We start from the raw sequence: 25523 nt of genomic DNA, 5'->3' as shown, positions 1-25523 counted from the left end.
AACCCGTGCTGTACCTGCCCTGGGAGTGTTTGATGGGGACAGTGTAGAGGGAGCTTTACTCTGTATCTAACCCATGCTGTACCTGCTCTGGGAGTGTTTGATGGGGACAGTGTAGAGGGAGCTTTACTCTGTATCTAACCCCATGCTGTACCTGCCCTGGGAGTGTTTGATGGGACAGTGTAGAGGGAGCTTTACTCTGTATCTAACCCGTGCTGTACCTGCCCTGGGAGTGTTTGATGGGGACAGTGTAGAGGGAGCTTTACTCTGTATCTAACCCGTGCTGTACCTGCCCTGGGAGTGTTTGATGGGTACAGTGTAGAGGGAGCTTTACTCTGTATCTAACCCCATGCTGTACCTGCCCTGGGAGTGTTTGATGGACAGTGTAGAGGGAGCTTTACTCTGTATCTAACCCCGTGCTGTACCTGCCCTGGGAGTGTTTGATGGGGACAGTGTAGAGGGAGCTTTACTCTGTATCTAACCCGTGCTGTACCTGCCCTGGGAGTGTTTGATGGGACAGTGTGGTGGGAGCTTCAAGTACCAAGTCTCCTCACACACACAGCAGGAAAGGTCTAGGCTCCGTTCTCGGCCTAGTGCCGAGTGAGCTGCCCTCAGTCGGGACAGCAGCTACAGTCGTTCTCGCAGTCGGCACCTCCTGTGTTCAGTGGGGGTGGGGGGGGAGGGAAATCAGCTTGGGGGGGACCCTGCCCCTGGTCACAGTCCGGAGACGGTGACACAGGTTGGAAATGCTTCAGAGGCCAGGGTTGGCCCGTGGATTCGCATCCTTGAGGTGACAGGCAGGGTACAAGAGTGAGGAAGTCTTGCTACAATTATATAGGGCCCTGGTGAGACCACACCTGGAGTATTGTGCGCAGTTCTGGTCTCCTTACCTAAGGAAGGATATACTTGCCATAGAGGGAGTGCAACGAAGGTTCACCAGACTGGTTCCTGGGATGGAGGGATTGTCCTATGAGGAGAGATTGAGTAGACTGGGCCGATACTCTCTGGAGTTTAGGAGCATGAGAGGTGATCTCATTGAAACATACAAGATTCTGAGGGGGATTGACAGGGTAGATGCGGAGAGGCTGTTTCCCCCCTGGCTGGAGAGTCTAGAACCAGGGGTCACAGTCTCAGGATAAGGGGTCCTCCATTGGGGACTGAGATGAGGAGGAATTTCTTCACTCAGAGGGCGGTGAATCTTTGGAATTCTCTGCCCCAGAGGGCTGTGGAGGCTCAGTCGTTGAGTCTATTCAAGGCTGAGATCGAGAGATTTTTGGACTCTCTGGGAATCGAGGGATCGGGTGGGAAAGTGGAGATGAGGTCGAAGATCAGCCGGGATCTTATTGAATGGCAGAGCAGGCTCGAGGGGCCGAATGGCCGACTCCTGCTCCTAATTCTTATTGTTTTATGAAGCCCCCAGAAACAGCGACAGGCTGTGTGTCGGGTCAGAGGTCGGAGACACTTTTTTTTTGCTTTGACTCCACTCTGCTGTCGCGTTTCCCCACGTTACTGTGCTTTTAAAAAAAAAAAAAAAAAACAACCCAAGTACTTTATCTACTGTGAAGCACATTGGGATGGTGAAGGGCGCTCTAAAGAAGTTCTCTCTCTGTCTCTCTTTCGCTCCTTGAGTATTGTGTGCAGTTTTGGTCGCCTTATCTGAGGAAGGATGTTCTTGCCATGGAGGGAGTGCAGCGAAGATTCACCAGACTGATACCTGGGATGGCAGGAATGACGTATGAGGAGAGATTGGGTCGATTGGGCTTGTATTTGCTGGAGTTTAGAAGAATGAGAGGGGATCTCATTGAAACTTATAAAATTCTAACAGCACTAGACAGACTAGATGCAGGAAGGATGTTCCCGATGGTCGGGGAGTCCAGAACCAGGGGTCACAGTCTAAGGATAAAGGGGTAAGCCATTTAGGACAGAGATGAGGAGGAATTTCTTCACCCAGAGAGTGGTGAACCTGTGGAATTCTCTACCACACAAGGCAGTGGAGGCCAATTCATTAAATATATTCAAGAAGGAGTTGGATATATTTCTTAAGGCTAAAGGGATCAAGGGGTATGGGGAGAAGGCAGGGACAGGGTACTGAATTTGGATGATCAACCATGATCTCATTAAATGGCGGAGCAGACTCGAGGGGCTGAATGGCCTACTCCTGCTCCTATCTTCTATGTTTCTATGTTTCCTGGTGTGCACCCAACCCCCAACGCATGCCGGCTGGACCTTCAGCCATGGTGGGCAGCACCTCGAAGGCCAAGCGGAATCCTTGTCCCAACCCCGAGTCCCCGAGGAGGGGAGACGGGTGTGGCGGGGGAGGGAGCTCGAGGGACCGGGATCTTCTTTGGCTATTTAGGGGTTAAGGAACCACGGCGGGTAAGTGGGGCAGAGTCATAGAATCACAGTACGGTTACAGCACAGAAGGAGGCCATTCGGCCCGTCGAGCCCGTGCCGGCTCTCTGCACGAGCACTTCAGCTAGTCCCACTCCCTCGCCCTTTCCCCGTAGCCCTGTGAATTTTTTTCCTTCAGGTACTTATCCAACTCCCTTTTGAAAGCCACGATTGAGTCTGCCTCCACCACCCTCTCAGGCAGCGCATTCCAGATCCTAACCACTCGCTGCGTGAAAAAGTGTTTCCTCATGTCGCCTTTGGTTCTTCTGCCAATCACCTTAAATCTGTCCTCTGGATCTCGACCCTTCCGCCAATGGGAACAGTTTCCCTCTATCTACTCTGTCCACACCCCTCATGATTTTGAACACCTCCATCAAATCTCCTCTCAACCTTCTCTGCTCTAAGGAGAACAATCCCAGCTTCTCCAGTCTCTCCACATCACTGAAGTCTCTCATCCCAGGTACCATTCTGGTCAATCTCCCCTTAACCTTCTCTGCTCTAAGGAGAACAACCCCAGCTTCTCCAGTCTCTCCACATCACTGAAGTCCCTCATCCCTGGTACCATTCTGGTCAATCTCCCCTTAACCTTCTCTGCTCTAAGGAGAACAACCCCAACTTCTCCAGTCTCTCCACATCACTGAAGTCCCTCATCCCTGGTACCATTCTGGTCAATCTCCCCTTAACCTTCTCTGCTCTAAGGAGAACAACCCCAACTTCTCCAGTCTCTCCACATCACTGAAGTCCCTCATCCCTGGTACCATTCTGGTCAATCACCCCTTAACCTTCTCTGCTCTAAGGAGAACAACCCCAACTTCTCCAGTCTCTCCACATCACTGAAGTCCCTCATCCCTGGTACCATTCTGGTCAATCTCCCCTTAACCTTCTCTGCTCTAAGGAGAACAACCCCAACTTCTCCAGTCTCTCCACATCACTGAAGTCCCTCATCCCTGGGACCATTCTGGTCAATCTCCCCTTAACTTTCTCTGCTCTAAGGAGAACAACCCCAGCTTCTCCAGTCTCTCCACGTCACTGAAGTCCCTCATCCCTGGTACCATTCTGGTCAATCTCCCCTTAACCTTCTCTGCTCTAAGGAGAACAACCCCAGCTTCTCCAGTCCACATCACTGAAGTCCCTCATCCCTGGTACCATTCTGGTCAATCTCCCCTTAACCTTCTCTGCTCTAAGGAGAACAACCCCAGCTTCTCCAGTCTCACCACATCACTGAAGTCCCTCATCCCCGGTACCATTCTGGTCAATCTCCCCTTAACCTTCACTGCTCCAAGGAGAACAACCCCAGCTTCTCCAGTCTCTCCACATCACTGAAGTCCCCCATCCCTGGTACCATTCTGGTCAATCTCCCCTTAACCTTCTCTGCTCTAAGGAGAACAACCCCAGCTTCTCCAGTCTCTCCACATCACTGAAGTCCCTCATCCCCGGTACCATTCTGGTCAATCTCCCCTTAACCTTCTCTGCTCTAAGGAGAACAACCCCAGCTTCTCCAGTCTCTCCACGTCACTGAAGTCCCTCATCCCTGGTACCATTCTGGTCAGTCTCCCCTTAACCTTCTCTGCTCTAAGGAGAACAACCCCAGCTTCTCCAGTCTCCCCACATCACTGAAGTCCCTCATCTCTGGAATCTTTCTCGGAAATCTTTTCTGCCCCCTCTCTAAGGCCTTCACACCCTCCCTAAAGTGCGGTGCCCAGAATTGGACACAATACTCCAGTTGGGGCCGAAATAGAGTTCATCCTAACTATAGATCAGCCGCAATCTCATTGAATGGCGGAACAGGCTCGAGATGTTCAGTGGCCTCCTCCTGTTCCGATAAGGGGAGCGCGCCAACACAGCGATTATTTTAACCCCATCTGCGCTCGCCATCAGGGATCACTCACCGCTGCCCCCCAAACCGTGACGATTTTTGTTCTCTCTCTCTTTCTCCCCGTAGTTTCCTGCGTCTGCAGTCTGAGAAAGAGGCGCTTTACACCGACAGCAGGTAAATGCGGAGATACGCATCCAGGGGGGGGATCGGACCGCGCGAGGGGTGGGCCGCCTTATTAACATCATGCAGGGATCGTGATCCGCAATAACCTGGCCTCCTAGAGGGGCAGTACTGAGGGGGGGCCGCACTGTCGGAGGGGCGGTACTGAGGGAGCGCCGCACTGTCGGAGGGGCGGTACTGAGGGAGCGCCGCACTGTCGGAGGGGCAGTACTGAGGGAGCGCCGCACTGTCAGAGGGTCAGTACTGGGGGAGCGCCGCACTGTCGGAGGGGCGGTGCTGAGGGAGCGCCGCACTGTCGGAGGGGCAGTACTGAGGGAGCGCCGCACTGTCAGAGGGTCAGTACTGAGGGAGGGCCGCACTGTCGGAGGGGCGGTACTGAGGGAGCGCCGCACTGTCGGAGGGGCGGTACTGAGGGAGCGCCGCACTGTCGGAGGGGCGGTACTGAGGGAGCGCCGCACTGTCGGAGGGGCGGTACTGAGGGAGCGCCGCACTGTCGGAGGGGCGGTACTGAGGGAGCGCGGCACTGTCGGAGGGGCAGTACTGAGGGAGCGCCGCACTGTCGGAGGGGCGGTACTGAGGGAGCGCCGCACTGTCGGAGGGGCGGTACTGAGGGAGCGCCGCACTGTCGGAGGGGCGGTACTGAGGGAGCGCCGCACTGTCGGAGGGGCGGTACTGAGGGAGTGCCGCACTGTCGGAGGTGCAGTACTGAGGGAGCGCCGCACTGTCGGAGGGGCGGTACCGAGGGAGCGCCGCACTGTCGGAGGGGCGGTACTGAGGGAGCGCCGCACTGTCGGAGGGGCGGTACTGAGGGAGCTCCGCACTGTCGGAGGGGCGGTACTGAGGGAGCGCCGCACTGTCGGAGGGGCGGGTACTGAGGGAGCGCCGCACTGTCGGCGGGGCGGTACTGAGGGAGCGCCGCACTGTCGGAGAGGCGGTACTGAGGGAGCGCCGCACTGTCGGAGGGGCGGTACTGATGGAGCGCCGCACTGTCGGAGGGGCGGTACTGAGGGAGCGCCGCACTGTCGGAGGGTCAGTACTGAGGGAGGGCCGCACTGTCGGAAGGGCGGTACTGAGGGAGGGCCGCACTGTCGGAGGGGCGGTACTGAGGGAGCGCCGCACTGTCGGAGGGGCGGTACTGAGGGAGCGCCGCACTGTCGGAGAGGCGGTACTGAGGGAGCGCCGCACTGTCGGAGAGGCGGTACTGAGGGAGCGCCGCACTGTCGGAGGGGCGGTACTGAGGGAGCGCCGCACTGTCGGAGGGGCGGTACTGAGGGAGCGCCGCACTGTCGGAGGGGCGGTACCGAGGGAGCGCCGCACCGTCAGAGGGGCGGTACTGAGGGAGCTCCACATTGTCGGAGGGGCGGTACCGAGGGAGCGCCACACCGTCGGAGGGGCGGTACTGAGGGAGCGCCGCACTGTCGGAGGGTCAGTACTGAGGGAGCGCCGCACTGTCGGAGGGGCGGTACTGAGGGAGCTCCACATTGTCGGAGGGGCGGTACCGAGGGAGCGCCGCACCGTCGGAGAGGCGGTACTGAGGGAGCGCCGCACTGTCGGAGGGTCAGTACTGAGGGAGCGCCGCACTGTCGAAGGGGCGGTACCGAGGGAGCGCCACACTGTCGGAGGGGCGGTACTGAGGGAGCTCCACATTGTCGGAGGGGCGGGTACCGAGGGAGCGCCGCACCGTCGGAGGGGCGGTACCGAGGGAGCGACGCACTGTCGGAAGGGCGGTACTGAGGGCGCGCCGCACTGTCGGAGGGTCAGTACTGAGGGAGCGCCGCACTGTCGGAGGGGCGGTACCGAGGGAGCGCCGCACTGCCGGAGGGGCGGTACTGAGGGAGCGCCGCACTGTCGGAGGGTCAGTACTGAGGGAGCGCCGCACTGTCGGAGAGGCGGTACTGAGGGAGCGCCGCACTGTCGGAGGGGCAGTAGTGAGGGAGTGTCGGAGGGGCGGTACTGAGGGAGCACCGCACTGTCGGAGGGGCGGTACTGAGGGAGCGCCGCACTGTCGGAGGGTCAGTACTGAGGGAGCGCCGCACTGTCGGAGGGGCGGTACCGAGGGAGCGCCGCACTGCCGGAGGGGCGGTACTGAGGGAGCGCCGCACTGTCGGAGGGTCAGTACTGAGGGAGCGCCGCACTGTCGGAGAGGCGGTACTGAGGGAGCGCCGCACTGTCGGAGGGGCAGTAGTGAGGGAGTGTCGGAGGGGCGGTACTGAGGGAGCACCGCACTGTCGGAGGGGCGGTACTGAGGGAGCGCCGCACTGTCGGAGGGTCAGTACTGAGGGAGCGCCGCACTGTCGGAGAGGCGGTACTGAGGGAGCGCCGCACTGTCGGAGGGGCAGTAGTGAGGGAGTGTCGGAGGGGCGGTACTGAGGGAGCACCGCACTGTCGGAGGGGCGGTACTGAGGGAGCGCCGCACTGTCGGAGGGGCAGTAGTGAGGGAGCGCCGCACTGTCCGAGGGGCGGTACTGAGGGAGCACCGCACTGTCGGAGGGGCGGTACCGAGGGAGCGCCGCACTGTCGGAGGGGCAGTACCGAGGGAGTGCCGCACTGTCGGAGGGGCGGTACCGAGGGAGCGCCGCACTGTCGAAGGGGCGGTACCGAGGGAGCGCCGCACTGTCGGAGGGGCTGTACTGAGGGAGCGCCGCACTGTCGGAGGGGCAGTCCTGAGGGAGCGCCGCATTGTCGGAGGGGCGGTACTGAGGGAGCGCCGCACTGTTGGAGGGGCAGTACTGAGGGAGCGCCGCACTGTCGGAGGGGCGGTACTGAGGGAGCGCCGCACTGTCGGAGGGGCGGTACTGAGGGAGCGCCGCACTGTCGGAGGGGCGGTACTGAGGGAGCGCCGCACTGTCGGAGGGGCGGTACTGAGGGAGTGCTGCACTGTCGGAGGGGCGGTACTGAGGGAGCGCCGCACTGTCGGAGGGGCAGTACTGAGGGAGCGCCGCACTGTCGGAGGGGCGGTACTGAGGGAGCGCCGCACTATCGGAGGGGCGGTACCGAGGGAGCGCCGCACTGTCGGAGGGGCTGTACTGAGGGAGCGCCGCACTGTCGGAGGGGCAGTCCTGAGGGAGCGCCGCATTGTCGGAGGGGCGGTACTGAGGGAGCGCCGCACTGTCGGAGGGGCAGTACTGAGGGAGCGCCGCACTGTCGGAGGGGCGGTACTGAGGGAGCGCCGCACTGTCGGAGGGGCGGTACTGAGGGAGCGCCGCATTGTCGGAGGGGCGGTACTGAGGGAGCGCCGCACTGTTGGAGGGGCAGTACTGAGGGAGCGCCGCACTGTCGGAGGGGCGGTACTGAGGGAGCGCCGCACTGTCGGAGGGGCGGTACTGAGGGAGCGCCGCACTGTCGGAGGGGCGGTACTGAGGGAGTGCAGCACTGTCGGAGGGGCGGTACTGAGGGAGCGCCGCACTGTCGGAGGGGCAGTACTGAGGGAGCGCCGCACTGTCGGAGGGGCGGTACTGAGGGAGCGCTGCACTGTCGGAGGGGCGGTACTGAGGGAGCTCCGCACTGTCGGAGGGGCGGTACTGAGGGAGCGCCGCACTGTCGGAGGGGCAGTACTGAGGGAGCGCCGCACTGTCGGAGGGGCGGTACTGAGGGAGCGCCGCACTGTCGGAGGGGCAGTACTGAGGGAGCGCCGCACTGTCGGAGGGGCGGTACTGAGGGAGCGCCGCACTGTCGGAGGGGCGGTACTGAGGGAGCGCCGCACTGTCGGAGGGGCGGTACTGAGGGAGCGCCGCACAGTCGGAGGAGCGGTACTGAGGGAGCGCCGCACTGTCGGAGGAGCGGTACTGAGGGAGCGCTGTGTCTCTATCTCTATAGGACCAAGATCGAGGAGGTTCAGCGGAAGAAAGAGGAGGAGCTGAAGTCTCTGAATGTCCGGAACCAGCGACTGCAGCAAGAAGCACAAGCGGCTAATCAGGTACAGGCTCTCGGGGCCTGGGCCATCGCGGGACAGGTACAAGCCCCGGGGAGGGTGCCCACCTCCAGGCTACCTGGTGCCACAGCAGCACGGCCATCACGTGCAGTGCTGCTGTTCTGGATCTACCTGAGAGGGTGCGGTTTTATTGGTCATGGCCCGATACCTCCGCGGGGAAGGCAGTGGGGTCCTATCAGATTGCTCTCAATTTAATTTCTCTGCTCTCCCTCCCACCACCCTATTGACTTGAGCTGCCGGTGCGATTCCACTCGTGGCCTGGCCTCTGGTCACCGTAGATGCCCGACCATTGAGCGCGTCACAGCCAAACTCTGTCTCTGTGTGTCTGTCTGTCTCTGCGTGCGCGCAGCTCTCTGTGCGTCTCTGTCTCTGCCCCTCTCTCTCTCTCTCTCTGCCCCCTCTCTCTCTCTCTGCTCCTCTCTCTCTCTCTCTCTCTGCCCCTCTCTCTCTCTCTGCTCCTCTCTCTCTCTCTGTCTCTCTCTGCCTCTGTCTCTCTCACTCTGCCTCTGTCTCTCTCTCTGTCTCTCTCTCTGTCTCTCTCTCTGTCTCTCTCTCTGTCTCTCTCTCTCTGTCTCTCTCTCTCTCTGCCTCTGTCTCTGTCTCTCTTTCTCTCTCTCTCTCTCTCTCTCTCTCTCTCGCTCTCTCTGCCTCTGTCTCTCTCTCTCTCTCTCTCTGCCTCTGTCTCTCTCTCCGTCTCTCTCTGTCTCTCTCTCTCTGTCTCTCTCTGTGTCTCTCTCTCTGTGTCTCTCTCTCTGTGTCTCTCTCTCTGTGTCTCTCTCTCTCTGTCTCTCTCTCTCTGTCTCTGTCTCTCTCTCTCTGTCTCTCTCAATTCAATTCAATTCAAATTGCTTTATTGGCATGACAAGATACATCTTATGTTGCCAAAGCACAGAAATACATGTATGATTGACCACATAAACACCGATCTAGACATACAGTGTACAGACAAGTATACCCATGTATACATTGATATACACACATATAATATGCATATAATCTTTTCTGAGATTTAATGTGTCACTGGTTGTCCCTCTGCTTGTGGCAAGCTGTAACATAGTTTGCCGCTATAGTTACACATTTTCTCTGTTCCCCCAATAGATATGGGAGTTTTTGGAGGTCATTCAAATTTTTGAATTCAGGGCATATTTTTGTGAATTTTGAGTAGAAATTCTCCCTCATGTCCTGATAGTTTCCACAAGTTGTGAGGAAGTGCATCTCTGTCTCCACCACTCCCTGACTGCAGTGAGAGCATATCCTGTCCTCTCTTGGCAGCCGGGTCTGCCTGTGTCTGCCTTTTTCGATGGCCAGGCTATGTTCACTAAGTCTGTACATTGTCAAGGTTTTTCTCAGTTTGCTATCCTTTACCATGGTCAGGTATTCAGCCATGGTGTATTGTCTGTTTAGGGCCAAATAGCAATCGAGTTTGTTTTGGGTTTTTGTCGTTTCTGTCCAATAGGTCAAGTATTTTTCCTTTTGTTTAGTGATAATTGTGTTGGGTTGAATTCTCTGTGCTAGGGTGTCACTGTGCTGGGGCTGGTTATTGTTAGTAGTGTTAGTGGTTGCTTCACTGAGTCCCAGGACTAGTTGACTGAGGGTATTCTTCTTTATGGTCCTCTCTTGGCATTTCAAGGCATCGTAATGATAGCAGTGGGGGTTGCTCATTTTTAGGTGTTTCCAAAATTTGATGGCTCGTTTTTGGATATTAATTAGTAGTGGATATTGGCCTAGTTCTGCCCTGCATGCATTGTTTGTGGTTTTCCTCTGAGTCCGGAGGATACTTTTACAGAATTCTGCATGCAGGATTTCAATTGGGTGTTTGTCCCATTTTGCGAATTCTTGTTGTGTTAGCGGACCCCACACCTCAATGCCATAGAGTGCAATTGGTTCAATTACTGATTAAAACATTTTGAGCCAAATGACAATTGGAATTTCTATTTGGGTTGACTTAATGGCATAGAAAGCCCTTCTTGCTTTCTCTTTCAGTTCATTCACAGCCAAATGAAAGTTTCCAGTAGAACTGATTTTTAGGCCTAGGTATGTGTAATTTGTAGTTTGTTCGATTTTAGTTGCTCCTAGTGTGAAGTTTATTCTGGGTCCCTGATGTCTGGATCTTTGCTGGAACACCAGAACTTTTGTTTTTTTGGGGGTTTATTGTCAGGGCCCAGGTCTGACAGAACGACTCCAGCAGATCCAGGTTCCGCTGTAGTCCCTCCTCAGTTGGTGAGAGCAGAACCAGGTCATCTGCATAGAGGAGGAATTTAACCTTGGAGTTATATAGCGCGAGGCCAGGTGCTGTAGATTGTTCAAGTAGTTTTGCCAATTCATTTATGTAAATATTAAAGAGTGTCGGTGAGATAGGCGAGCCCTGCGTCACCCCCCGCCCCTGTGGGAAGTATTTTGTTTGTTTGTCTCCAATTTTAACTGCACATTTATTGTTTGTATACATTGATTTAATTACATCATATGTTTTTCCCCCTACCCCACTTTCAATAAGTTTCAAGAATAGACCGTCTTGCCAAATAGAATCGAAAGCCTTCTGGAAATCTATAAAGCAGCCAAAAATTTTGCTTTTGTTTTGGTGAACATGTTTGTCAATTAGGGTGTGTAGGGTGGAAAAAATGGTCCGATGTTCTATAATTTGGTAAGAATCCTATTTGGCTTTTACTCAAGACATCGTGCTCCTCAGGGAAATTTATAAGTCTTTGGTTTATGATACTACAGAATATCTTCCCCAGGTTACTGTTCACACAGATGCCTCGATAGTTATTTGGGTCAACTTTGTCTCCACTTTTGTAAATGGGCGTTATGCCTTTCTCTCTCTCTCTCTCTCTCTCTCTCTCTGCCTTTCTCTCTCTCTGTCTCTCTGCCTCTGTCTCTCTGCCTCTGTCTCTCTGCCTCTGTCTCTCTCTGCCTCTGTCTCTCTCTGCCTCTGTCTCTCTCTGCCTCTGTCTCTCTCTGCCTCTGTCTCTCTCTGCCTCTGTCTCTCTCTGCCTCTGTCTCTCTCTGCCTCTGTCTCTCTCTCATGAGACGGGAACTGAGTAGGTCTGATTGGACAACGTTCCTGAGAGGACTGGAGGTAGATAAACAATGGCAAACATTTAAAGATAGAATGACAAAATTGCAAAAATTGTTTATACCAATCTGGCATAAAAGGAAATCTAAAAAGGTGACTCAACCGTGGATAACAGGGGAAATTAGAGACAGCATAAAATCCAAAGATAGGGCGTATAAAATAGCCAAAAAAAGCGCCAGAGCGGAAGATTGGGAACAGTTTAAGATAGAGCAAAGGAGGGCAAAGGGCATGATCAAGAGGGGCAAAATAGCTTACGAAAACAAGCTGGCGGAAAATATAAAAACTAACTCCAAAAGCTTTTATAAATATATCAAAAGGAAAAGACTGGTGAAAACCAAAGTTGGTCCATTGCAGTCAGATACGGGGGAATATATAATGGGAAATAAGGAAATGGCAGATCAACTAAATGCATACTTTGGGTCAGTCTTTACGAAGGAAGACACAAAAAACCTCCCTGGGATATCGGGAAAAATAGGGACATTGGCAAAGGAGGAACTGACGCAAATCAATATCTCTAAGGATATGGTGTTAAGGAAGCTAAAGGGATTGAAGGTGGACAAATCCCCAGGGCCTGATAACATGCACCCTAGGGTACTGAAGGAGGTGGCCCTAGAGATAGCGGATGCACTAAGGATGATTTTTCAGAATTCATTGGACTCGGGAACAGTGCCGATGGATTGGAGGGTAGCTAACGTTACCCCACTATTCAAAAAGGGGAGTAGGGAAAAAGCAGGTAATTACAGACCTGTAAGCCTTACATCAGTTGTGGGCAAAATGCTGGAGTCCATCATTAAGGATGAAATAGCGGAGCACTTAGCAAATGGGGACAGGATAGGACAGAGTCAACATGGATTTACAAAGGGTAAATCGTGCTTGACTAATCTATTGGAATTTTTTGAGGGAGTAACTGGTAGAATAGATGGGGGAGAGCCAGTAGATGTGGTGTACCTGGACTTCCAAAAGGCCTTCGATAAGGTCCCACATAAAAGATTAGCATGGAAAATTGAGGCTCATGGGATAAAGGGGAAAGTTTTGGCGTGGATGGGGAACTGGCTGTCAGATAGAAAGCAGAGAGTTGGAATAAACGGCTCATTTTCTGAATGGCAGGCAGTAACAAGTGGGGTACCACAGGGATCTGTCCTGGGCCCCCAGCTGTTCACAATTTACATTAATGACCTGGATCAGGGAGTCGGATGCAGCATTTCCAAATTTGCAGACGACACTAAACTAGGAGGTGGGGTGGGCTCAGAGGAAGAGACCAGGAAGCTCCAGAGCGATTTGGACAGACTGGGCGATTGGGCGGATAAATGGCAGATGCACTATAATGTGGACAAGTGCGAAGTTATCCACCTTGGGTGCAGGAACGGGAGGGCAAATTATTATTTAAATGGCAATAGATTGGGAGAGGGGGAAGTACAGAGAGACCTGGGTGTTCTTGTACACCAGTCACTGAAGGCGAGCATGCAGGTGCAACAGGCGGTCAAGAAGGCAAACGGTATGCTGGCCTTCATAGCAAAAGGGTTAGAATACAGGAACAGGGATACCTTGCTGCAGCTGTACAGGGCACTGGTGAGACCACACCTCGAGTACTGTGTACAGTTTTGGTCGCCTCATCTGAGGAAGGATGTTCTTGCCATGGAGGGGGTGCAGCGGCGATTCACCAGGCTGATACCAGGAATGGCGGGAATGACCTATGAGGAGAGACTATGTAGTTTAGGGATGTACACACTGGAGTTTAGAAGATTGAGAGGGGACCTCATAGAAGTGTATAAAATTCTGACAGGTCTAGACAGACTGGATGCAGAAGGAATGTTTCCCTTGGCGGGTGAGAACAGAACTAGAGGACATAATTTAAGGATAAGGGCTAAACCATTTAGGACAGAGATGAGGGGGAATTTCTTCACTCAGAGAGTGGTGAACCTGTGGAACTCATTGCCACAGAGGGCAGTGTACGCCAGCTCATTAAATATATTTAAGAGGGAATTAGATATATTTCTACGGGCAAAAGGGGTTAAGGGTTACGGAGAGAAGGCGGGGACGGGATACTGAATTAAAGGATCAGCCATGATCTCATTAAATGGCGGAGCAGGCACGAAGGGCCGAATGGCCTACTCCTGCTCCTATCTTCTATGTATCTATGTATCTCCGCCTCTGTCTCTCTCTCTCTCTCTCTCTCTCTCTCTCTCTCTCTCTGCCTCTGTCTCTCTGCCTCTGTCTCTCTCTGCCTCTGTCTCTCTCCCTCTGTCTCTCTCTGCCTCTCTCTCTCTCTGCCTCTGTCTCTCTCCCTCTGTCTCTCTGCCTCTCTCTCTCTCTGCCTCTGTCTCTCTGCCTCTGTCTCTCTGCCTCTGTCTCTCTCTCTGTCTCTCTCCCCCTCTGTCTCTCTCCGCCTCTGTCTCTCTCCGCCTCTGTCTCTCTCCGCCTCTGTCTCTCTCTGCCTCTGTCTCTCTCTGCCTCTGTCTCTCTCTGCCTCTGTCTCTCTCTGCCTCTGTCTCTCTCTGCCTCTCTCTCTCTCTCTGCCTCTGTCTCTCTCTGCCTCTGTCTCTCTCCGCCTCTGTCTCTCTCCGCCTCTGTCTCTCTCCGCCTCTGTCTCTCTCCGCCTCTGTCTCTCTCCCCCTCTGTCTCTCTCCCCCTCTGTCTCTCTCCCCCTCTGTCTCTCTCCCCCTCTGTCTCTCTCCCCCTCTGTCTCTCTCCCCCTCTGTCTCTCTCCCCCTCTGTCTCTCTCCCCCTCTGTCTCTCTCCCCCTCTGTCTCTCTCCCCCTCTGTCTCTCTCCCCCTCTGTCTCTCTCCCCCTCTGTCTCTCTCCCCCTCTGTCTCTCTCCCCCTCTGTCTCTCTCCCCCTCTGTCTCTCTCCCCCTCTGTCTCTCTCCCCCTCTGTCTCTCTCCCCCTCTGTCTCTCTCCCCCTCTGTCTCTCTCCCCCTCTGTCTCTCTCCCCCTCTGTCTCTCTCCCCCTCTGTCTCTCTCCCCCTCTGTCTCTCTCCCCCTCTGTCTCTCTCCCCCTCTGTCTCTCTCCCCCTCTGTCTCTCTCCCCCTCTGTCTCTCTCCCCCTCTGTCTCTCTCCCCCTCTGTCTCTCTCCCCCTCTGTCTCTCTCCCCCTCTGTCTCTCTCCCCCTCTGTCTCTCTCCCCCTCTGTCTCTCTCCCCCTCTGTCTCTCTCCCCCTCTGTCTCTCTCCCCCTCTGTCTCTCTCCCCCTCTGTCTCTCTCCCCCTCTGTCTCTCTCCCCCTCTGTCTCTCTCCCCCTCTGTCTCTCTCCCCCTCTGTCTCTCTCCCCCTCTGTCTCTCTCCCCCTCTGTCTCTCTCCCCCTCTGTCTCTCTCCCCCTCTGTCTCTCTCCGCCTCTGTCTCTCTCCGCCTCTGTCTCTCTCCGCCTCTGTCTCTCTCCGCCTCTGTCTCTCTCCGCCTCTGTCTCTCTCCGCCTCTGTCTCTCTCCGCCTCTGTCTCTCTCCGCCTCTGTCTCTCTCCGCCTCTGTCTCTCTCCGCCTCTGTCTCTCTCCGCCTCTGTCTCTCTCCGCCTCTGTCTCTCTCCGCCTCTGTCTCTGTCTCTCTCTGCCTCTGTCTCTCTCTCTGGCTCTGTCTCTCTCTCTGGCTCTGTCTCTCTCTGCCTCTGTCTCTCTCTCTGGCTCTGTCTCTCTCTCTGGCTCTGTCTCTCTCTCTGGCTCTGTCTCTCTCTGCCTCTGTCTCTCTCTGCCTCTGTCTCTCTCTCTGCCTCTGTCTCTCTCTGCCTCTGTCTCTCTCCGGCTCTGTCTCTCTCCGCCTCTGTCTCTCTCCGCCTCTCTGCCTCTCTCTCGCTCTCTGCCTCTCTCTCGCTCTCTGCCTCTCTCTCGCTCTCTGCCTCCGTCTCGCTCTCTGCCTCCGTCTCGCTCTCTGCCTCCGTCTCGCTCTCTGCCTCCGTCTCGCTCTCTGCCTCCGTCTCGCTCTCTGCCTCCGTCTCGCTCTCTGCCTCCGTCTCGCTCTCTGCCTCCGTCTCGCTCGCGCTCTCGCGCTCTCTGTCTGTCTGTCTGTCTGTCTCTCTTTCTCTCTCTCTCTGCCTCTGTGTGTGTGTGTGTCTGGCTGGCTGGCTGTCTCTAGGCAGGATTCACTGGGCGGTGATCAAGTGCAGGAAGCCCGGTGAATATTTTTACCTCATTCGCCCTCAAATGCTGCGATAGTTTGTGGTTCCCCAGTTCCCCCCCCACCCCCCCCGCGTACTTTAAATAAAAGTTCAAGAATGATTCGGCCCGCGTAAATTGTCTGCTTCCACCCCGTGACTGTGACCTTTACGTCGATTTGCTCTCGGGTACTGAGCCGCTGACCTCTCTGTCCCTCTGTCTAGAGCCTGACCGATGTAAAGGAACACGTTCAGAAACTGCAGAAGGAGCACGAGATCGTCCTGCAGGAGCTCCGAGAGCAGGTAAGCGGCTGTGGTGTGTGTCGGGGGCAAATATTCCAAACTCGCCACTTCCCAACTTGCATCCCATCGATTCCGGCCTCCTTCCGCCTGCCCCAGCCTCCCAGAGTCCATTGTTGGATCAGTGATTCCGTCTAAAGGGAAGGATTTGGCAGAGTAGGATCCCGCACAATTAGAGTGAATGGGGAGGGGGAGGGTCCATTGGAATTGTGTACAGTGGGAGTGAATGGGAAGGGGTTGGGTCCATTGGGATTGTGCACAGTGGGAGTGAATAGGAAGGGGTTGGGTCCATTGGGATTGTGTACAGTGGGAGTGAATGGGAAGGGGTTGGGCCCATTGGGATTGTGTACAATGGGAGTGAATGGGAAGGGTTGTGTCCATTGGGATTGTGTACAGTGGGAGTGAATGGGAAGGGGTTGGGTCCATTGGGAATGTGTACAGTGGGAGTGAATGGGAAGGGGTTGGGTCCATTGGGATTGTGTACAGGGGGAGTGAATGGGAAGGGGTTGGGTCCATTGGGATTGTGTACAATGGGAGTGAATGGGAAGGGATTGGGTCCATTGGGATTGTGTACAGTGGGAGTGAATGGGAAGGGGTTGGGTCCATTGGGATTGTGTACAGTGGGAGTGAATGGGAAGGGATTGCGTCCGTTGGGATTGTGTACAGTGGGAGTGAATGGGAAGGGGTTGGGTCCATTGGGATTGTGTACAATGGGAGTGAATGGGAAGGGGTTGGGTCCATTGGGATTGTGTACAGGGGGAGTGAATGGGAAGGGGTTGGGTCCATTGGGAATGTGTACAGTGGGAGTGAATGGGAAGGGGTTGGGTCCATTGGGATTGTGTACAATGGGAGTGAATGGGAAGGGGTTGGGTCCATTGGGATTGTGTACAGGGGGAGTGAATGGGAAGGGGTTGGGTCCATTGGGAATGTGTACAGTGGGAGTGAATGGGAAGGGATTGGGTCCATTGGGATTGTGTACAGTGGGAGTGAATGGGAAGGGATTGGCTCCATTGGGATTGTGTACAGTGGGAGTGAACGGGAAGGGTCATAGAGTAATACAGCACGGATAGAGGCCCTTCGGCCCATCGTGTCCGCGCCGGCCATCAAGCCCTGTCTAATCTAATCCCATATTCCAGCATTTGGTCCGTAGCCTTGTATGCTATGGCATTTCAAGTGCACATCCAAATGCTTCTTAAATGTTGAGGGTTTCTGCCTCCACAACCCTTTCAGGCAGTGAGTTCCAGACTCCAACCACCCTCTGGGTGAAAAAGTTCTTTCTCAAATCCCCTCTAAACCTCCCGCCCTTTACCTTGAATCTATGCCCCCTAGTTATTGACCCCTCTACTAAGGGAAAAAGCTCCTTAGTATCCATCCTATCTATGCCCCTCATAATTTTGTACACCTCAATCATGTCCCCCCTCAGCCTCCTCTGCTCCAAGGAAAACAAACCCAATCTGCCCAGTCTCTCTTCATAGCTGAAGCGCTCCAGCCCTGGTAACATCCTGGTGAATCTCCTCTGCACCCTCTCTAACGCGATCACATCCTTCCTGTAGTGTGGCGACCAGAACTGCACACAGTATTCCAGCTGTGGCCTAACCAGTGTTTTATACAGCTCCATCATAACCTCCTTGCTCTTATATTCAATGCCTCGGCTAATGAAGGCAAGTATCCCATATGCCTTTTTTACCACCTTATCCACCTGTTCCGCCGCCTTCAGGGATCTGTGTACTTGCACACCCAGATCCCTCTGACCCTCCGTCTTGCCTAGGGTCTTTCCATTCATTGTGTATTCCTTTGCCTTGTTAGTCCCCCCAAAGTGCATCACCTCGCACTTTTCCGGGTTAAATTCCATTTGCCACTGTTCCGCCCATCTGACCAACCCATCTATATCGTCCTGCAGACTGAGGCTACCCTCCTCGCTATTTACCACCCTACCAATTTTTGTATCATCCGCGAACTTACTGATCATACCCTTTACATTCATATCCAAGTCATTAATGTAGACCACAAACAGCAAGGGACCCAGCACCGATCCCTGTGGTACCCCACTGGCCACAGGCTTCCAGTCACAAAAACAACCTTCGACCATCACCCTCTGCCTTCTGCCACTAAGCCAGTTTTGTATCCAATGTGCCAAGGCACCCTGGATTCCATGGGCTCTTACCTTCTTGACCAGTCTCCTGTGCGGGACTTTATCGAAGGCCTTACTGAAATCCATGTATACCACATCCACTGCGTTACCCTCATCCACACACCTAGTCACCCCCTCAAAAAATTCAATCAAATTAGTCAGACATGATCTTCCCTTGACAAAGCCATGTTGACTATCCCTGATTAATCCTTGCCTCTCCAAGTGGAGACTAATTTTGTCCCTCAGGATTTTTTCCAATAATTTTCCTACCACAGATGTTAGGCTCACTGGCCTGTAGTTCCCCGGTTTTTCCCTACTACCCTTCTTGAATAATGGTACTACATTAGCGGTTCTCCAGTCCTCTGGCACATCCCCTGTGGCCAGAGAGGTCCTGAATATATGTGTTAGAGCCCCCGCAATCTCCTCCTTTGCCTCACACAGCAGCCTGGGATACATTTAATCCGGGCCTGGGGATTTATCCATTTTTAGGCCAGCTAAAACCGCCAATACCTCCTCCCTCTCGATGTTAATATGTTCGAGCATATCACAGTCCCCCCCGCCCTATTTCTATGTCTACATCGTCCTTCTCCATAGTGAAAACAGATGCAAAAAATTCATTTAGAACCCCTCCTACATCTTCCGGCTCCACACACAGATTGCCACTTTTGTCCCTAATGGGCCCTATTTTTTCCCTAGTTATCCTCTTACCCTTAATATACTTATAAAACATCTTCGGATTTTCCTTTATTTTGCTCGCCAGTGTTATTTCATGGCCCCTCCTTGATCTCCTAATTTCTTTTTTAAGTATCCCCCTGCACTTTTTGTACTCCTCTAGGGCTTCCTCCGTCTTTAGCCTTTTGTATCTACCAAAAGCCCTCCTTTTTTCCCTAATCCATTCTCGTATACCCCCTGACATCCAAGGTTCCCTGTGGTTTTTGGTACCACCCTTGACCTTTACGGGAACATGTTGCCATTGTATGATCTCAATCTCCCTTCTGAAAGCCTCCCATTGCTCCGATGCGGATTTTCCTACAAGTAGCTGATCCCAGTCCATTTTGGCCAGATCCTGCCTTATCCTATTAAAATCAGCCTTCCCCCAATTTAGAACCTTTATTTCCGGCCCATCCCTGTCCTTTTCCATGACCACCTTAAATCTTACCATATTATGGTCACTATCACCAAAGTGCTCACCTACTAGCACTTTTTCCACTTGGCCGGCCACATTCCCTAGAATTAGGTCCAGTACCGCCCCCTCTCTTGTAGGACTTTCTACATGCTGGCTCAAAAAGCCCTCCTGGATGGACTTTAAGAATTCTACACCCTCTGAGCCTTTCACACTCTGACTATCCCAGTTAATATTGGGGAAGTTGAAATCCCCCATTATTATTACCCTATTATTTGCACATTTCTCTGAGATTTGCCTACATATCTGTTCCTCTATCTCCCCCTGACTGTTTGGAGGCCTATAGTACACTCCCAGCAAAGTGCTTGCCCCCTTTTTGTTTTTAAGCTCCACCCATATGGCCTCATTAGAGGACCCTGCCAATATATCATCCCTCCTTACTGCAGTAATTGACTCCTTAATTAATATTGCGACACCCCCTCCTCTTATACCTCCCCCTCTGTCTCGCCTGAAGATTCTGTACCCCGGAATATTGAGCTGCCAATCTTGCCCTTCCCTCAACCATGTCTCCGTGATAGCAACAATATCATACTCCCATGTGTTTATCAACACCTTCAGTTCATCCACCTTATTTGCAAGACTCCTTGCATTAAAATAGATGCCATCCAGCCTTGCCCTTATATATTTGCCCTGTCTACCAAGCTGACTTGTTTTTTCTCTATAATTGGCAGCACATCCCCCCCTATTTCAGCTCCCCTCTGTATCCCATCCCCCTGCCAAGTTAGTTTAAACTCCCCCCAACAGTGCCAGCAAACCTCCCCGCAAGGATATTTGTCCCGCTCTGGTTCAGGTGCAACCCGTCCGACTTGTACAAGTCCCACCTTTCCCAGAAGCAGGCCCAGTGATCCAGGAAAGTAAAACCCTCCCCCCGACACCAACTCTTTAGCCACGCATTCATCTGCTCTATCCTCCCATTCCTATACTTACTAGAACGTGGCACTGGGAGTAATCCAGAGATTACAACCTTTGAGGTCCTGCTCTTTAATCTGTTACCTAGCTCCCTAAATTCTTGATGCAGGACCTCATCCCTCTTTTTACCTATGTCGTTGGTACCAATGTGGACCACGACCACTGGCTGTTCACCCTCCCCCTCCAGAATGCCCTGCAGCCAGCCGCTCAGTGACATCCTTGACCCTGGCACCAGGGAGGCAACAAACCATCCTGGATTCACGTCTACGGCCACAGAAACGCCTATCTGTTCCCCTTACTATAGAATCCCCTACCACTATTGCTCTCCCACTCTTTTTCCCCCCTTCCTGGGCAGCAGGAGCACCCCCAGTGCCAGGAAGCTGGCTGCTGCTGCCGCCTTCCCCTGGTGAGTCATTCCCCTCAACAGTATCCAAAGCGGTATACTTGTTTGAAAGGGGGATGCCCGCAGGGGTTCCCTGCCTGCCTTTGTTGCTCCGCCTGATGGTCACCCCCTGTGCTGCCCTACCCTGAGGCGTGAACAACTCGCTAAACGTGCTATCCACGAGCCTCTCAGCATCGCGCATGCTCCAAAATTCATCCACCCGCAGCTCGAGCGCCGCAATGCGGTCTGCAAGTAGCTGCAGCTGGATGCATTTCCCGCACACATGGTCGCCAGGGACACTGGCAGCGTCCCTGATTTCCCACATGGAGCAAGAGGAGCAGAACACGGGTCTGAGCTCTCCTGCCATGACTTACTCCTTTAATTAATTTAAAAATTTATTCAATACCCCAGTTACAGGTATACTCTAGGGCGCTTTATTTACCAACTGTCCCCACTACACCAGAGACCCTAGAAATTTAACACCACAGAAGTCAAGCTTGTATTGAAAAGAGAGAAATACTCACCAACCAATCACTTACCTGCTCCCTGGTGACGTCACACACGGATTACTTTTTACCTCTCTCCTCTGCTGTTGATTTGGTCGGGCCTCTGCCTTGGCGCCGGTTTTTAAGCCGGGCTCCTCCTCCGCTGCTGCTCTCCCCCGAACTGGTCGGGCCTCTGCCTTGGCGCCGGTTTTTAAGCCGGGCTCCTCCTCCGCTGCTGCTCTCCCCCGAACTGGTCGGGCCTCTGCCTTGGCGCCGGTTTTTAAGCCGGGCTCCTCCTCCGCTGCTGCTCTCCCCCGAACTGGTCGGGCCTCTGCCTTCGCGCCGGTTATTAAGCCGGGCTCCTCCTCCGCTGCTGCTCTCCCCCGAACTGGTCGGGCCTCTGCATTCGCGCCGGTTTTTAAGCCAGGCTCCTCCTCCGCTGCTGCTCTCCCCCGAAGGGGTTGGGTCCATTGGGATTGTGTGCAGTGGGAGTGAATGGGAAGGGATTGGGTCCATTGGGATTGTGTACAATGGGAGTGAATGGGAAGGGATTTGGGTCCATTGGGATTGTGTACAGTGGGAGTGAATGGGAAGGGGTTGGGTCCATTGGGCTTGTGTACAATGGGAGTGAATGGGAAGGGGTTGGGTCCATTGGGATTGTGTACAGTGGGAGTGAATGGGAAGGGGTTGGGTCCATTGGGATTGTGTACAGTGGGAGTGAATGGGAAGGGGTTGGGTCCATTGGGATTGTGTACAGTGGGAGTGAATGGGAAGGGGTTGGGTCCATTGGGATTGTGTACAATGGGAGTGAATGGGAAGGGATTGGGTCCATTGGGATTGTGTACAGTGGGAGTGAATGGGAAGGGGTTTGGGTCCATTGGGATTGTGTACAGTGGGAGTGAATGGGAAGGGGTTGGGTCCATTGGGATTGTGTACAGGGGGAGTGAATGGGAAGGGGTTGGGTCCATTGGGATTGTGTACAGTGGGAGTGAATGGGAAGAGGTTGGGTCCATTGGGATTGTGTACAGTGGGAGTGAATGGGAAGGGCTTGGGTCCATTGGGATTGTGTATAATGGGAGTGAATGGGAAGGGATTGGGTCCATTGGGATTGTGTACAGTGGGAGTGAATGGGAAGGGGTTGGGGTCCATTGGGATTGTGTACAGTGGGAGTGAATGGGAAGGGGTTGGGGTCCATTGGGATTGTGTACAGTGGGAGTGAATGGGAAGGGGTTGGGTCCATTGGGATTGTGTACAGTGGGAGTGAATGGGAAGGGGTTGGGTCCATTAGGATTGTGTACAGTGGGAGTGAATGGGAAGGGGTTGGGTCCATTGGGATTGTGTACAATGGGAGTGAATGGGAAGGGGTTGGGTCCATTGGGATTGTGTACAGTGGGAGTGAATGGGAAGGGGTTGGGTCCATTGGGATTGTGTACAATGGGAGTGAATGGGAAGGGGTTGGGTAGATTGGGATTGTGTACAGTGGGAGTGATTGGGTCCATTGGGATTGCGTACAATGGGAGTGAATGGGAAGGGGTTGGGTCCATTGGGTTTGGGTACAGTGGGAGTGAATGGGAAGGGGATCAGTGGTGACTCGGTCAGGGGCCTCTGGGTGAGTCGGTCCTCAGGTGAGTCAGTGCCTTGTTCGTTAGTGATCCCGGGTTTGCCTGTTCAGCTGTTGCAGAATGAAGCTTTTCCTTTCCGTTTGGAATCTGAGCCTTTCGATCCTGTGTCGCTGCAGTGACACGGATATAATGGAGTGCGCCGATCGCAGCTCGAACACGTTCTCCGTGTGTGCTTCAGTAACAGAGCTCAGCTCTGGAAGCTTTTCCTTTTCCTGCCCAGAATCTAATTGGAATTACACTGTCCCTGTCCCTGTTGACATGCTTTGGTTATTTCTCTCTCTCTGTCTCTCTCTCTGTCTCAATGTCTCTCTCTCTCTCTCAATGTCTGTCTCTCTCTCAATGTCTGTCTCTCTCTCAATGTGTGTCTCTCTCAATGTCTCTCTCTCAATGTCTCGCTCTCTCTCAATTTTTCAATTCAATTCAAATGCTTTATTGGCATAAGTTTACAGGGAACCATATTGCCAAAGCTTACATAACAAAAAGTACAGTTTTCCAGCATTCTGTAGGTGTCAAACAATTCTGACCTTCGTTGGGTACATAGAATAATACTTTAAACAATATTAATTTAAACAGTCTTTGTACATCAGTGGGTACATTCAGTATTAATTTTAAACAGTCCTCAGGTTGTGACATGTTGTTACATATTTGGCACCAAGGTATGATCTGTCTCCTTCTCCCAGGACTAATCTTAATTTTGACAGGTCATCCAATTCCTTGAAATGTGGGGTGGTTTGGCTGAGCTTGTCAAATAATATGTTTCGTGATGTGTTGAATTTTTCGCATTTTAGGAGGAAATGCATCTCTGTCTCAACCTCGCCGGCCAGGCATTGATCACATATTCTATTCTCTCTAGGCTGCCAGGATTTCTTGTATCTTCCTTTTTCAATTGCCAGTTGGTGGTCGCTTAGCCTGTACCTGGTGAGGGTCTGTCTCTGTTTTGTGTCTCTGATGGTCGTGAGGTAGTCTGCCAGTTTATATTCTCTTTTTAGGGCCCGGTAACATTCTAATCTGCTTTGGCTTTTGGTTATTTTGTTCCAATGTTCCAGGTAGGTTTCTTTGCATTGTTTAATGATTTGGTTCACTCGGATTGGTGTTTGGACGGCTGTGTTGGTCTGGGGCTGGTCAGGGTCCGGCTGAGTAGGAGTACTTAGTTTCAGTAGCAGCTGACTCAGGGGACTCTTTTCTGGGTTTAGTTCTTGGGTCTGGAAGGCTTTGAAATGAAGGGTGTCTGGGGAGCTAGATTTGAGGTGATTTAGGAAGTTTAGTGCTCGTTTTTGGATGTTTATTATCAGTGGGTATCTGCCTAGTTCGGCTCTGCATGCATTTGTTGGTGTTTTCCTTTGGGTGCGAAGGATGCTTCGGCAAAATTCTGCATGTAGGGCTTCTATTGTGTGTTTTTCCCGTTTAGTGTAGCTATGGTGATTTAGCGGGCCCCATACTTCACTACCGTACAGTGCAATCGGCAGGATTATGCTGTCAAATATTTTTAGCCAGATTTTAATTGGGATTTGGATGTTGTAGAATTTTCTTTTTATTGCATATAGGGCTCTTCGGGCTTTTTCTTTTAATGCATTCACTGCTATGCTGAAGCTCCCTGATGCTGTAATAGTTAGACCAAGGTAGGTGTAGCTCATAGTGTGTCCTATAGCGGTATCACTGAGGGTAAACTGGTATTTGTTTTCCTGACACTTGGGCCTTTTTTGAAAAATCATGATGTTGGTTTTCTTTAGACTTACTGTTAGAGCCCAGTTTTGGCAGTATTTGTCGAGTAGGTCTAGTTGTTGCTGTAATCCCTGTTCTGTGGGAGACAGCAGAACCAGGTCGTCCGCATAGAACAGGGATTTCACTTCTCCATCCAGGAGACATAGACCCGGTGACTCGCTTTGCTCCAGCATGTCTGCTAATTCATTTATGTATATGTTGAACAGGGTCGGGCTCAAATTGCAGCCCTGCCGGACGCCTCTTCTCTGGGTGAAGAAATCGGTGCGTTTGTCTCCAATTTTGACCCCGCATATGTTTTTCAGATACATTGATTTAATAAGGTCATAGACTTTGCCCCCTATTCCACACTGAAGAAGTTTATAATAGAGCCCTTCGTGCCAGATAGAGTCAAAGGCTTTCTTGAAGTCGATGAAACAGGCGAATATTTTCCCATTTTTTGTTTGGTGTATATGTTTTCCAATGAGGGTGTGAAGGGTATAGATATGGTCGGCTGTGCGGTGTTTTGGAAGAAAGCCTATTTGGTTTTTTCTGAGGATATTATGTTTGTTAAGAAAATCAAGTAATCTACTATTTAGAATACTGCAGAATAACTTCCCTAGACAACTGTTGACACAGATGCCGCGGTAGTTATTTGGGTCTGATTTGTTTCCACTTTTATATATGGGGGAGATTAGTCCTTGGCACCAGATATCGGGAAAACAGCCTGAGCGTAATATGATGTTGAATAGTTTGAGTATCGCACCCTGCATCTCCATATTGCTGAACTTGAGCATTTCATTTTTGATGTTGTCTGGGCCACAGGCTTTCTTTAGGTGGAGAGATTTTGTTTTTGTGGCCAGTTCTTTCCATGTGATTGGGGAGTCTAGAGGGTTTTGGTTGTCTTTAATTGTTGCTTCTAATGTGTGGAGTTTTTCTGTGACCTGATGTTGACTTGGGTTTGTTTCGTTTATTGGGATGTCTTTGTAGAGGTTTTCAAAATGTGTTCTCCAGATGTCTCCATCTTGGATTGGTAATGCTTGCAATTGTGTTGTACTCAGGTTATTCCACATTTCCCAGAATTGTTTTGGATTGGTGGAGTTTTCAATTTCTTCGAGTATTTTGTGGGTATAGTTTTGTGTTTTGTTCCTAATGGTGTGTTTATATCTTTTGAGGGTTTCATTGTATCTAGTACGTAGGTCCGGATTGTTTGGTTGGTGATGCTTTTGGTTTGATATTTTTCTCAGGTCTTTTCTGGCATTTTTGCATTCGTGGTCAAACCATTTCTTATTTTTATTTTGTCTTTTGTGACGCTTCCTCTTCTGTTTCACAAGGTCGGCT

General features: G+C 52.7%; 1 protein-coding gene across 1 annotated transcript in view; it reads left to right on the top strand.

Moving 5' to 3' along the window:
- Nucleotides 1–25523, top strand: part of LOC147086716 (GRIP1-associated protein 1-like) — a 124206-nt gene that overhangs the window by 33116 nt on the left and 65567 nt on the right. The window contains exons 12-14 of the mRNA XM_085978308.1: nt 4331–4378; nt 8201–8300; nt 15698–15775. Coding sequence (XP_085834434.1) covers nt 4331–4378; nt 8201–8300; nt 15698–15775 — 226 coding nt within the window. The remainder of the gene's footprint in view (nt 1–4330; nt 4379–8200; nt 8301–15697; nt 15776–25523) is intronic.

This window comes from Somniosus microcephalus, unplaced genomic scaffold (genome assembly GCF_052327205.1).
Source record: "Somniosus microcephalus isolate GS21.2 unplaced genomic scaffold, FLI_Smic_1.0 unresolved_chr7, whole genome shotgun sequence".
Lineage (NCBI taxonomy): Eukaryota > Metazoa > Chordata > Chondrichthyes > Squaliformes > Somniosidae > Somniosus > Somniosus microcephalus.
This window is presented reverse-complemented; position numbering and strand designations above follow the sequence as displayed.